This window comes from Dinoponera quadriceps, unplaced genomic scaffold (assembly GCF_001313825.1).
Source record: "Dinoponera quadriceps isolate SergipeBrazil2010 unplaced genomic scaffold, ASM131382v1 scaffold2414, whole genome shotgun sequence".
Classification (NCBI taxonomy): domain Eukaryota; kingdom Metazoa; phylum Arthropoda; class Insecta; order Hymenoptera; family Formicidae; genus Dinoponera; species Dinoponera quadriceps.
The window spans coordinates 565-14,597 of NW_014556444.1; the positions used below are offsets into that span (position 1 = coordinate 565).

General features: G+C 42.7%; 1 protein-coding gene across 1 annotated transcript; it reads left to right on the forward strand.

The window, feature by feature from the left end:
• Positions 1-4,305: 4,305 nt before the first annotated feature.
• LOC106747402 (protein grainyhead-like) lies at positions 4,306-12,839 on the forward strand (the record flags this gene model as incomplete). Its single annotated transcript, XM_014624891.1, has 7 exons — positions 4,306-4,417; positions 4,767-4,861; positions 5,122-5,292; positions 5,498-5,683; positions 7,646-8,101; positions 10,191-10,255; positions 12,557-12,839. Coding segments are annotated over 7 exons (1,368 nt in total), but the record flags the coding sequence as incomplete, so codon positions are not given.
• Between the last annotated feature and the right edge of the window lie 1,194 nt (positions 12,840-14,033).

Consider the following 14,033-nt stretch of genomic DNA (forward strand, 5'->3'; position numbering starts at 1 on the left):
TATCACTGACACTGTAGTGACACTTGTTAGAAACATAGTCGGCCATTTTTGTGGTTAAAATGAAGCAAGGATATTGTCCCCGAAAATAATTATATTTTTCTTTCAGCGATAGCATTTTAATGGTCACCTCCGCGTTATCGATACCAAGTTCGTCACCGGCTTTAACATCCCCTTAAACTCGATTCACAACGAGATGAGCTTCACTCGCTGTGGAATTTACAGTAACGCGGATACATCGTCCGCGCGACGCGGGGTATAACTTTCGGGTCGAGATGCGCCGAGAGGACACCCGCTCCGTACGTTCGCGATGAAAAGATGCGCATCTCCCACGCTTGCGAGACCTCCGTAAATTCACTTCGCATTCGCGGCATCGTCCGCCGCCGATCTACCATCTACGGCGCGCGACGTCGTGTCCTCGCGGACGACTGTCGGTCCGGCGTCTCGAGTTTCGCGATGTACACCTTCCGCTTTCGCGCGTTCTCCGCGACTTTCGGACCACTCGGGCAGAACTCGCGGAGACGATGATGACACGGATGCGACGGGGAGGACGCGCGCGCGTGTCGAAAGAAGAGGTCTGACGAGGTCGTTTGTTCTCGCGGCTCTAATTGGCAGCCGCGGCGCGCGCACCGTTAGCAATTTCCATTCTGATAAAGATGGCGATTCTTTTTCCGCCGGCCGCGCGCGACGAGTTACGACTTCCTCGTTAATTGCTAATCGAGCGTCGGGGCGTGTGGCGATTCGAACGGTATATTCGCGTCTCTCGCGGCCGAGCCCGAGGGAGATCGGGCTTCTCGCGTAAGTGTAACCGCGTAACGCGAGCCTCTTATTCACGTCTCTCTCTCTCTCTATATGTTTCTCCTTCCCCACCCTATCGCACACCCATATTTCCTCCGGTACGTCGTGCAGTTCTTCGTCCATTCACCCGAATCACGAAAAATCCTTCCTCCGTCTCGGCGCTCGTTCGCTCGCTGCTCGCGGCGAAACGCGTACGCCCGCGTGTGCCCGCTCGAGCGTGCGTCTGTCGCGGGCGATATGCGTCTCGTGTATCGTTGCACAGTGGAACGGCGATATCGCCGAGCTGAAGTGAACGGAAGCGCAAAAGGTAACTTTGTAGACACGGAACTTACACCGGATTCAGTCTCACGGGTATGCGAGAACTCTCCGGCGCGAATGCGACCGGGGTCTCTCTCTCTCTTTCTCTCTCTTTTTCTCTTACACACATACACACACACATACTCTCTCTCTTTCTCTCTCTCCCACTGTATAATTATATGCATTTTTATGTTTGTATGTCTATTTTTTATCTTCGTTTTCGTTTATACTTCTGTCTTTATATCGCGTTTTTATTTTTATTTTCATTTTTTTTATCTCTACTTTCATACTGCCAAAAAGTTCTCTGTACGTACGCTCAGAAATTTTTGGTTGAATAATATGATATCTCAAGTAGCAAAGTGACGTCAAATAACATCTTAACAACGCCTTAATGACGTCTTAATGTCTCTAACATCAATAAGATATCGTTAAAATGCCATGTAAAGTCTCCTTACTAGTTGGGATACTTGGGAGCAGCATAATTTACTAGACTTATATTGCGCGACTAGGATATATTCATGCTCTGAAGGGAAAATTTATATACAGACAGCAATAAACGAATAGTTTGATCAGCTATATTCTTAATCTGATTATATATAAATTATTATATGTAAATTTACCATACGTATTAGAAAATATCTCAGAAAGATAAAAAATGTCTCACACTGATACATACATTTTCGATACTGCAGCTTGGGTTGCGCATTGTTTCTAATGCTAGTATGGAAAAAAAGTTTATCTTGGGTTTATCTCTAGTAACTATTGTGTAACGTATAGTGCTACTGTGTATCTGCGTATATGAGAAGAGCAAAAGGACGAGATATTCGTTGTGTTTATGGCATAGATCACGGATTGTTTTCAAGCAGCTACGCACAATAGTGATGCACCGGTGAGAGACGTTCCACGTTCCACCTGACACCTGAACGCCGGCACTAACATATGCATAACATATCCGTGTTGCCAAGCGAAACTCTGTGAAACTCACGTGGCTTCGGAAAGTGAAGTGAATCGGGTCGGCCGAGCGATATTCAAGGTGCGAAAAAGTGAGCTTCGCACGGTTCAGTACAGTTAGGGAACTCGAGACAGCGATCGCACTTTAGACATTTAATGATCGTTCTTCTACGCGGAGAGACTCTGCCGTTGTCTCATTCTACACGATGCCGTTCGCGAGCGTCAGCATCTAAAATACATGGGTATATCGCTTTAAGCTATGTCTGCTTCCGTACTCCCTTTCCCTCTTTATAATATAGTAATTATAATTATATTTAATGAATAATAGACAGTAATTACACATAATATTTAACACATCGCGAATCGCTAAGAAATCTGTAAGACATACGCCTGGGACCGCACGTTTTTGGGCAAACTTGCACGTTACTAAAATCGTCATTACATTTTTATTGATGAAGCAATGTTTGTAAAACTTTCAGAAATTGTAAAATAGGACGCATTTTAGGTATTATTGAAAACAAATTATGTTTTTTAATAATTATCATAACTTTTTTACTTGAAAATAAATTTTTACGAATTTTTAAAAAATTGTAAAATAGGATGCATTTTAGGTATTATTAAAAAAATTGTTTTTTAATAATTATCATAACATTTTTATTTAAAAGTCAATTTTAAACCAAAGTTCCTAGTACTTTTTTAACACATTGTTGACCGGCAATTTTACTTAAAATTTATCTCATGTCATCGGCTATTATTTCGTAATTGGATGTGGAAGTGAAACAATATAAATAAACTTCAATAAATTTTATTTAATATTTAACGTTTAATATTTCTTTTTGGTATGATAAACGGTGTAGCAATCATCTACGTGTAATGGTACACAACAGGTTTTGCAAATGAATCTTGTTTCGATCGCGCAAATGTATCTTGCATCGATCACGAGTTTACTCGTGGCCGGTCAGCAACGTTTGAGCAGGAAGACACGAGTTAACTCGTGACCGGTCAACAATGTGTTAACAAAAACAGAGACAAGTGGAAAATATTATGTCTCTGTGAGAGACATCGTGTTTGCAAAAAAGACATCATACCTATCAAAGAGAGGTGTGCGAAAAACACAATGTGTGTAAGAGATATCCTATATGCATCCTGATCGCCGTCTCGAACTCGCTAACTGTACTTAACCATGTGAAGATCACTTTTTCACGTCTTAAATATCGCTTGACCGAGTCGACTTACTTCATTTTCCGAAGTCACGTGAATTTCATAGAACTTCGCTTGGCTACACGGATGTTATATATATGTTAGTGTCGGCATTAGATGGGACGTGGGACGTCCATCACCAGTGCATCACTGATGCACTATTGTAATCGTGTCGTTAACGTTGCTTTTTAAATTTCCCATATTGCCTTGAAATTGTTTCGACGTTATAAGTATATCTTAAGAAGATGCTCTAGCTGTTAACGAACTTGATAAGCGTCGATAACGTAAAAGCAGTCCTCGAAATGTTATGTTATATAAATACTGACACGATCATGCTGTCCTGTTATATTCCTTATTCATATAAATCTTACGTAAATGTTAATACGATATAAATGTGAACAAGATGAACGTGCACTACTCTGTTTGATAACGAGATATATAAAATTTAACAAAGATATATAAAATGTTGTCTGCAAACTTTTTAAGCTTTTATGTACAATTGTAAAGAAATGTTCTTCGAAATTTTCCACTGTAGCAAAAATACACTTATTCAATATATACAAGTTGAAAAATTTTTATTTTAGGTAAACGTTTATTTGACAGGTCGAGATTTCAGTTCTGAAATTTTTAATCGTTTTCATCATATATTGAATAATGCTCCAATTCATTGTCACTCTCGCTACGTAGAATACATTTGTAATTCTATGTAACCAATGAGACGTAAATTTTGCAGAAAAAATTCAATATTCTGTCAGTAAAATTTTCAAATATAGCATCCCGTTAACCGAACTATTATGGTACTTTTTCAGTTCATTCATGTTTATATCTTCGAAGAAAGTTCGCTGCGTGTATTTTATTTTTCCTTACACGCTTTTAGAGAACGAAGCCTTCGAGCTAAAATAAACTAAAATATTGATCTACCTAGCTCTCAATCTCTATCTCTGCAAAGAATTCGTTGCAATAGCTAGTGGGTCGGAGTAATTCGCAAATAACGACAAATGGAACAACTAATTACCCATTAGCCTGTCACGTGACTGATGATGAATTGTTGGTTTTACGCAGAGTGTGGTAATGCTGATGTTTCGCGAGGAGAAGAGCCCGGAGGACGAAATCAAAGCCTGGCAGTTTTGGCATGGCAGACAGCACTCCGTTAAGCAACGGATTCTCGACGCTGGTAAGCGTTAATAAGGGATTCGATCGCGTTCGGGCAAAGCAACAGCAAATTTCTTCATTCACTTCGCGTGCACAATGTACAATTCGCAACAATTCTCGCTGAAAATACGACCGATTAAATCGATTAAATCTCCAACTCTCTCATATTCTCTTCTGTTTTCTTTTTTTTTCTCTACGCAAGCTGCTTAATCCGTAACGGAAGGATCGACGGTAAGATCGTATCGCGAGACCGTATACTCGGTCCGTTATTTTCATATTCTATCTAAAGCCGAGTAGTAGCAGCCACTCTCTGGCTGCTTCATGTACCCCGGCGCGATCCGCAAGTTTCAGAGTCACGTCCGTTGTTACAGACACAAAGAACAGCGTCGGCCTGACAGGCTGCATAGAGGAAGTCGCGCACAATGCGATTGCCGTTTACTGGAACCCACACGAATCGTCGGCGAAGGTAGGTAAGAACGCCGGAAATGTCGATTCACGTTACCTCCTCGGCGATACGCCACTACCCCACCACCTCTTCGGGATATAGCGCCGATTATCGCCGCGTGATCTCGTGCGATCCCCGTGCAAATTGTACCGCCCGGTCGCCAGCGTGCACGCGTGCGTGCGCGCGCGGCCACTCGACCGAACCGTACCATTTAGCGCGCGGGTACATTTAATAAAGCAATTCCCGCACGTCGCCGCTGTACCTGTCCGATTTCTGCGCAGATAAACGTGGCGGTGCAGTGCCTCAGCACCGATTTCTCGAGTCAGAAGGGCGTGAAAGGTTTGCCGCTGCATATTCAAATCGACACGTACGAGGAGCCGCCGCCTCACACGCACAATTACACACCACCTTCCCATCGTGGCTACTGTCAAATTAAGGTCTTCTGCGATAAGGTAACCCGCTCTCTCGTTCATTACCATACGCTTATCTCTTTCTTTCTTTTGCTCTTTCACTATCTCTCTCTCTCTCTCTCTCTCTCTCTCTCTCTCTTTATTTCTTTTTTGTCTCACGATCGCCCTTCTATTATAAATAACGCGATCGCTTCCTGGTCTCAATGCGATCGGTGAAATTAAGTTGAGAGATGACGTTGCTCGCCAGGGAGCGGAGAGGAAGACCCGCGACGAGGAGAGACGCGCTGCCAAGAGGAAGATGTCGGCAACCGGCAGAAAAAAGCTCGACGAGCTTTATCACTCCGTCACGGAGCGCAGCGAGTTTTACTCCATGGCCGATCTTCACAAACCGCCGGTGCTGTTCTCGCCGCCAGCCGAGCACGCCATCGACAAGGTAATCATCCACTTTTTTCATACGCAACTCGAAGCGCGCCTCGGAGTGTCGTCCCTAAGAACCAGCCGGGCTCTCACGGAAGCGTAGATCAGGAGCGCGTGATTAAAGGCCAGTTAATTAATTAAACGGCAATATTGAGCTCGGTTTAATCGCATAAAATAAGAACTTCCTCATTACGATGGGTATTACGCGAAGAATGTATTTTTTTTCGCCGGTGTCTTGCATTGACTTGCATAATGCGTCGTAACGAATCTACCTGCGCTTATCGTATCGACAAGTTCGTTTTTCATTTTCTTGGATGAGAAGCATCGTCGAAGTATCTCAGCATACGTTAACCAGCTAATCGGCGAAAAAAAAGACTGACCCAGCAAACATGGAACTACATCCACAATCCTCTGCTCCAACCTCCGTCAAAACTCTGCACTAACCGCAACTCTCACATCGCAAAATAACGACGTGGACTTTCCTCTCGAGCCTTTCGAATTTTGCGTCTATCAGATCGAACAGCAGTGTTTCACCTTTTATCCTGTCACTTTTGTTCTGCAATGACTCGTAGAATCGTGAACTATATAACGTCGTAATTGTTATTCCTTGCAATGACTAATGATGTAACATTTTATATTAGTATTTTATCGCAGAAACAAAATCGCTTTCCCTATTTTCAAGTCCCTCCTCTTATTGCCGGCCGTTTCTATACACTAAAAAATATTACTAGTACTACGAAGAAGAAAAATTACTCAATTTACTTTTCTTCTTTTAAGTAATGGTTATTTTAAAAGAAGCATATCTTTCTTTTTGATAATATTATTAAAATATATTCATCAAAAATATTAGAAAGGCTTATTATCATTCATTTGAAAGAAGGATTTGTTCTCTTCTCAAAAATATTATAAACTTTATTGAAGAAAAATTCAATTCGGTTAATTAGAATAAATAAACCGAAGTTTTAATTTTAGTGTTTTAATGTAAAATTCTTGATTGAAGTATTAAATTTATTGGAGTTGAGAATATATTTTGAATAAATTTGATGCTTATAACGAATTTATGATATTTTTGTGGATATATAAACTTATGAAATACCTGAAACATATATATCCGCAAGTATAAATTCATTATACACAGTAAAAAACATTTTATACTTGTTAAAATCAGTCCCTGTTAAAATTTTTGTGTTAAATTTTTAACATACTCGTGTACGTTTATTTAACATATTATATTTATATTATCTCAATATTTCGTATTGAGTCGATATTCAACACTTGTAAGTGTTAAAATAACACATTTTATACTTCAGTGTTGATTAACATATCATGGATAACAATTTTGTGTTAATTTTGAACATATTTATGTTACTTTCCAATATATTTGCATTGTGTTAAATTGACATAAAAATTTGTGTGGACCGTTAATACTTATGAAATATATTAAATTTAGCAAGACACTTTTTATCATGTAAGCATATCAAATTTATTAAAAAAATTATATTACATTCTCAATCCTAGCAAGATTATTTATCGCAATTAATCGAATTTAACTTTTTTCTTCGATAAAATTTATAATATTCTTGAAAAGAGCAAATTCTTCTCTTGAGTAAATAATAATGAGCTTTTTTAATATTTTTGATGAATATATTTTAATATTATATCAAGAAATTATATTCTTTATTCAAGATAACCATTATTTAAAAGGAGAAAAATAAATAAGAACTGAATAATTGCTTTTCTTCACAATATATATAATATTTTTCTCTGCGTAGAGACGTTTCTAAAGACGTGTTTCGACACTTTGCATTTTCCCTGTAGATTAGTGCAAAAATATGCATATTTGCCACTGTATATTAGCTTTCAATTTCCCAACGCAAAATTCGAGAGGACCGCGGCTCGGCTTGTCGTCATCGCGACCAGAGAGAGAGAGCGAGAAGGCGCGCAGTTGAAATAAAACCTTGTTCTTCTTCCACGACAGTTCTCGACGATGGAGTTGTCGGGCTTCTACGGTGGTGGCGGCGGCGGGGGCGGGGGTGACACCGACACCTCGTCCCTCAGTAACGGTGAAGGTGGAGGATTGAAAGCGGGGGGTAGCAGCCCCTATCCGGCATGCGGCAGACCCAGTTTGCCGGCCCTCAAGTTCCACAACCACTTTCCGCCCGACAATCTCAGTAGTCTGCACGACAAGAAGGACTCGTTGCTGATGCAGGTGCAGGAGCTGCAAGGCTCGGTGCTGCAGGGAGTGCAACAGGCCGGTCTCACGGGTGCGGTCGTGTCCAGCGTCAGCAATCGTCTTCACCTGCAACAGCAGCCGGCGCACCTGCGTCCCGCGGACACCGAGGAGCGCGTGATGCTGTACGTGCGCCAGGAGTCGGAGAACGTTTTCACGCCGCTGCACGTCACGCCGCCGACGGTCCAAGGGCTGCTCGATGCTGTAAGAAACACCCTAAGGATCTCTCTTTAATCACCAACGCGCATCGGCAATCGCGACAACACACGTTCGCGATCGATCGCTTTTGATATCCTCGCGGATGCACGAGGCAATTAGCGCGATGCGCTCTTGCGCCTACGTCGCTCTCGGGGTTGTCTTTGAGATAGGATGTCGAACGGAACCGACGGCCCCGTTCTCGCGATGCGACAGTGTTGTGAGCTGTCGACGCCCGCGGTGAATGGAGAAAATGATCGATGTTTGCTGAGAATCTCGCGTTCGAGATAATGTAACTAACGCCGGGACAAGTATAAATATCGTAGATATGTGCACTGCGAGAGCGCGCGCGCCGGGAGGGATACACACTTTCGACTACTTTGTGCCTCGGCTAAACGTTAACACTTGTCGCGCCGGTTCTCTGACGGAGCAGGTAAAATAACATTCCCGTATAACGAGCTCGTTCGTATGTCGCGCGGAGATGGAAATGGGAAAATGGAAATTCCCGTCGCGAAATTTCCGTGCCGCGACCGATAACCATACGTACGTGCCGCGCGCACGAGGTGGCTGTAACTTTTCCATGCAAAACGCAACCGTGGGCGTTAATGGGTTAATCCGCGATTACGTAGCTGCTCGGCTTGGCTCGAGGCTTGCTCTAGAAACAGAACACGACCGACGGTAATAATAGAACGCGCCTATCGCTGCCGATCGATACGCTTCCTGTAGCCGCTAGCTGCAGGTAAACACTTCCACGCTTAATCAAGTCTCACGCCGGAAGGTAACTAACTGTCCGTTTCGATTTCAATCGGCGCTAAGGCACGGTCTCTCCCGCCTGTTGAATCGCGCTCGATCGCCGACGATGTGCGCGGAAATGACGTTGGAGAGAGAGATATATATATATATATACGCACACACACACAGGGTGTCTCAGTTATTGTATGACATTAATTTTGAGAGGTTCTTCAAACAATTTAAAATTAATTTTTCTTCAACGGAGACGTCGAGACAATAATTTCCGAAATACGAGTGACTGAAGAAGTGGAGCTTTCCGCGAACTAAGCTTCGAACGACAAAATTCGTTCCTCCGATTAATTTTAAACGAACTTTGATTTAATAGAATTTTAATTTGAGATTTATTTATACACACACACAAATACACAAAGATATGTTGAAGATTGAAAAGTTGCCATAAATAATGATCTCCCTCAACTTTTTCGCTGAGGAAAAATTGACTCTAAATCGCTCGAATAACATCTCGGTAAAATGTATCGCGCGAGAACTGGGACATGCTGTATATACATGTTACAAATAAACATATTTATTTATTTATTTACATATATATGCATATACATGCATATACATGTATGCATAGCCCCACGAGAGTATATTACCCATGCATGTGAAAGCATACTGCGCCAATATTAATACCCGTTCGCACTGGTCCACTCGCTAATTAATATTAATGCGCATGCATCACTGTCCACTGCCCAAGATCCTCATTAATATAATATCGAAAGTGCAAGACGTACGATCATTACCCCTCCCTCCTCGCGGATGTATGCGAGACTGTCGACGGCTCGTAACGACTTGTCGAACGTTGACGTAAGAGCGCGTTATACCGATCAAAACCGGCGGAAGAAAAAAGTGGAAAGAAACACCTTCTCTCTTTATCTCTCCTTCAATCTATCTCTCTTCTTACCCTTCTTCTTCTGTCTGCCTTCTCTTCTCCAACTCCAACATTCCGTGAACGTTATCTCCCGCTCCTCTCTCGATCGCGTATTTTGTCGTGCTGATTGACTCTAAGCTGTCTACGCGTTTTTGCGATGACGGCTGCGTGTCATGAATATTTTTATTTCTTTTTTTTTCGCTATTTTATCTTTTACTTATCTTTCGTCTATTTGCATATTTCGCTCCATCTTTGTTCCCTCCTCTTCGTTTCTTTCTTTCTCTTCTCTCTTTCTCTCTGTCATTCCTCGCGGTAAATTGCGTCTACCTACGCGCGTGTCTCGCGTTACTTTCTCGTATGTGAGAGCGAAACGAACGACGGTCCGCAAACCACTATCAAAATTCTAATGTTCTACTTTTTTCTATTTTACAGATTGAGTCAAAGTACAAAATTGCATCCTCGAGTATTAATAACCTCTATCGCAAAAACACAAAGGGGTAAGTTTAGTAGAGTGTCATCTTTACTTGCATGCACGCGTACGTGGTGCATGCCATAACGGTGACATTGCCTGACTCTCTCCGCCTGGTTTGGTAGTTTCTCTTTCTCTCTCTTTCTCTCTCTCTCTTTCTCTCTCTTTCTTATTCTTTTTCTCTTTCACACACACTCTCTTTCTCTCTCTCTCTCTCTCCCTCTCGCCTGTGATCGTGCCTCTTTCAATGTACGTTTCGGATACTCCGCGCGATGTGCGTTCGAACATGCACCACCGCGCGTGTGCCCTCGTTAAAATCACTCTCTTTCTCGATCATCAACCTTAACGCGCATGCCTGTTGTCGTTGCACGCCGACCGCATATCTCGCCCGATTAATCCACTAATCCCTTTACACTTCTTGTCTTCTGCCTTCTGTCACGAACATTCGCTTGCCTGCCTCGCATAACGTCGCATCATGCGTCCCTTACGGCTGTGTTGTGTGACTCTTTGTTTTGCCTCTCAGTTTGCCTTACACGATGGTTACGCACGGCGGATTCCTCTCGGCCGTTTCCCTCGAACAGTTACTCTCTTCGTTTACTCGATATGTCTCACGTCGTAAAATCGAGCCCAGCCTCTTTCTCTCCCTCTCTCTTTCTCTCTTTCTCTTCGTAATTCTTTCTAGCTACGCGCAGCGCGGTGCGAACTTTACGTTTCACTTTTATGTCCATCGAAAAAATCCCAACGAGATCTCAGAGATCCAATGCAACATTATCGTTTCGCCGCTACGATATTGCGATGATCTCTTCTCGATAACGAGAAATCTATTATATAATATTCCTTTGATTGACTTTGCAGTGACCTCTTTGCAGATGTTAATATGTACCGTGAGGAGAGTAAATCCGTCGCATCGTAAAGCCTGTGTCACACCACGCATTGCGGACATAGATGGGATTCGCAGTTCGCAATCCGAATCCAATCCGCGTCCGCAATACGTGTACGGAAAAAAATGAATATCAATTCAAGACTCATTCTCATATACAGAGTGTTTCATAACATGTGGGCATAATTTCAGAAATGAATTCATGATACAAAAATAACATAAAATATTTAAATAAATACTTCTTTTACCTTGTTTCCGAGTTGCAGACGTTTTCGTGTTTCACTAATTCGTTTCACTGACTCGTTACAAACTGAGCTAGTGTAGCGTCTTCAAACGTTTCTGTTTTGAAAGGAAGTGCTCAAAGTGACCATACTGTAGGCTTAAAAACGAGGTTTTAAACGTTTTATCATTGATGTTCTAATATGTTTGAATATATGGATGTTGTTCTGATTCGCTAACACTTTTCTTCAATACGCTGGTGGAGTATGTCAATGTTGTCTACCATTACATTGTAAATCAAATTTTAAGCAATCCTACACATAAAAATTCGGTGGATTCGAGTTTGATAATTTAATGAAGTTAACAAACTCAACAAAAATAAGTGAAATATGAGAATATTTATATTTTGGAAACAAAGTCAAATAGAATAAATGTTTATATGAACTTTTTGTGTTATTTTTGTGTCTTGAAATTATGCTCACATATTATGAAACACCCTGCATAAGCAAAAATATATAAATTTTATATGAAGATAAATCTGGTTTATATATAGAAATTATATATATATAATTATTCTTGAATAACAAATATATATATATATATATTTATAAATAACAAAAAAAATATATATATATTTGTTATCCAAAAATAATTTTCATGAGTTGAGGGGGAAAAATATATTGTATAGAAAGAACGATATTTTCAAACTGATGCAATTCTTTGTCTTATCGTTCTTTCTATTCAATATTGTTTCTTGTCAACTTATGAAAATTATATCTGAATAACGAGAATATAATATTTTTAATGGAATTATATAAAATTTCTTCACGGTAGCAAGTTTTATCTTCATTTAAAATTACACATTCTTGCTTAGAAATGAGAATATGAGTCTTGAATGGGTACTAATCGTTTTCCATGTAACATATGACGCGGGTTTTAGGGTTTCGCGACGCCGTTGCATTAGGATTCATCGCGATGTCCGCAACGGCGTCGCGAAGTTTCGCCAATCATGCGGGAAATCGTGAGGGAGATCGCGCGCGACAGCTCGCTGCTGGTCGAGCATCACATGTTACAGCGGCCCGAGCGGTCTCATTGCATGCATTTGCAATTCGAAATTCGATCGCGTCCTACGGAACGAACGCGAAATGTCGCCGCCGCGGTTTCCGCTCGCCGAATCGTCCAAAGACGCGAAGTGATTTAACGAGAAACGTCTCGTCTATTCTGTTGCAGAATTACAGCGAAAATTGATGACGACATGATCCGGTACTACGTCGACGAGGACATGTTTCTGCTGGAGGTGAGCCACTCGCGGATCAACCCGGACCCGAGCGCGGACCGCAACCCGAACAATCCGGGCTCGCCGGGCGACCCCAGTGACCCGGGAGATCCACCTGCCACGGCCGTATTCGACGTCACCCTCATCGAGCTGCCGCCGCCGCCGCATCTGCCGCACTCACCTCTCGCCAATTCGGCGCACGCACACACGCACGTGCACGATAACAGCAACACGTGAACTCGCTCGCCGAGCGAGTTCGTTCTCGATCGTGTAAATACGCCTGGCGAGTTGGCGACTGTCGCGCGGGAAACGCTCGTCCGGGAGAGCTGAGTGTGTAACCGATCATCGCTGAATGGATGGATGGACAAGGACGGAGTCTTCCGCGTCGCGACGAGGACGATTCTCGGGCGGCTTCAGCGGCCAACGGCCTCGTCAGGAGCGTACTTCGCCGTGGAAGGCGACGTGCTAATCAGCTTTCGAGCTCCGGGAGAAAGAGAGAGAGAGAGAGAGAGAAGGAAGAGAGGAATCAAGAGGACACCGCGGGATATCGGACTCCGAACGTGACGGTCCCAAAGACCGGACGTCGCTTCAGCCTGAACTCCGTTCGTGTAATTGTACCATAACGTTTATATAGACAAAGAATCGAGATGTATTTTTCTCTCTTTTTCGTAATACGGCTTGACGGACGGACGTTTGTTGTGGCGTTTTTTTGATGGATGCTTCGTTGATAATCATCGTCTGAGTTAAAGCTTTTAAAAGAATCATAAAATGTGCGGGCTTCGACTCGGCGGGCAAGTCGAATGTGCAAGAGTACACGTGAAGAAACCACGTCGCCACGGCCGCGACTCGTTACTTTATATTATTTGTTTTCGCTCTGTGAGCAATTTATCGTCGTCGGTTGTTAGCTTAGGATACGCGATGCGTCGCGCGGCAAGCGCGTGAGCGCCATGTAAGTCAATCAAAATTGATTTAAGAAACCTCCGGGGATACGTTGGATACATACGTACGGCGTATATATGTAGATGTTATATGAGACACGGAGAGACACTCGCTCCTCCACTAATTCGTGCGTTAGCCGATGTACGGGCTCTTAATTTGCTCGCGCGTTTCTCCCCGAGGAAGAAACAACGCGCGCGTCCGCATTTAGTGCGTCCGTCGGTATATTAACTCCGCGAATTATCACCTCCGAGAACTCCGTATATACATCGCAACGCGCGTGCCGTCACCCCGCTCACACGATAAACGAATAACGTTCCGATGCGCGTTAGTCAACGACACGGGAAGTCGTTGTTTTCCCTGTCGCGTCTCTGCATTCCCATTTGACCCTCATCTGTAAGAGATGTCGACGCGTCGATTCCGCCAAGTCGTAAATCGCGTGAAAAAATAACGGAACACCTAGATCTCATCGGGGAGGCTAGTGCCCGTATATAA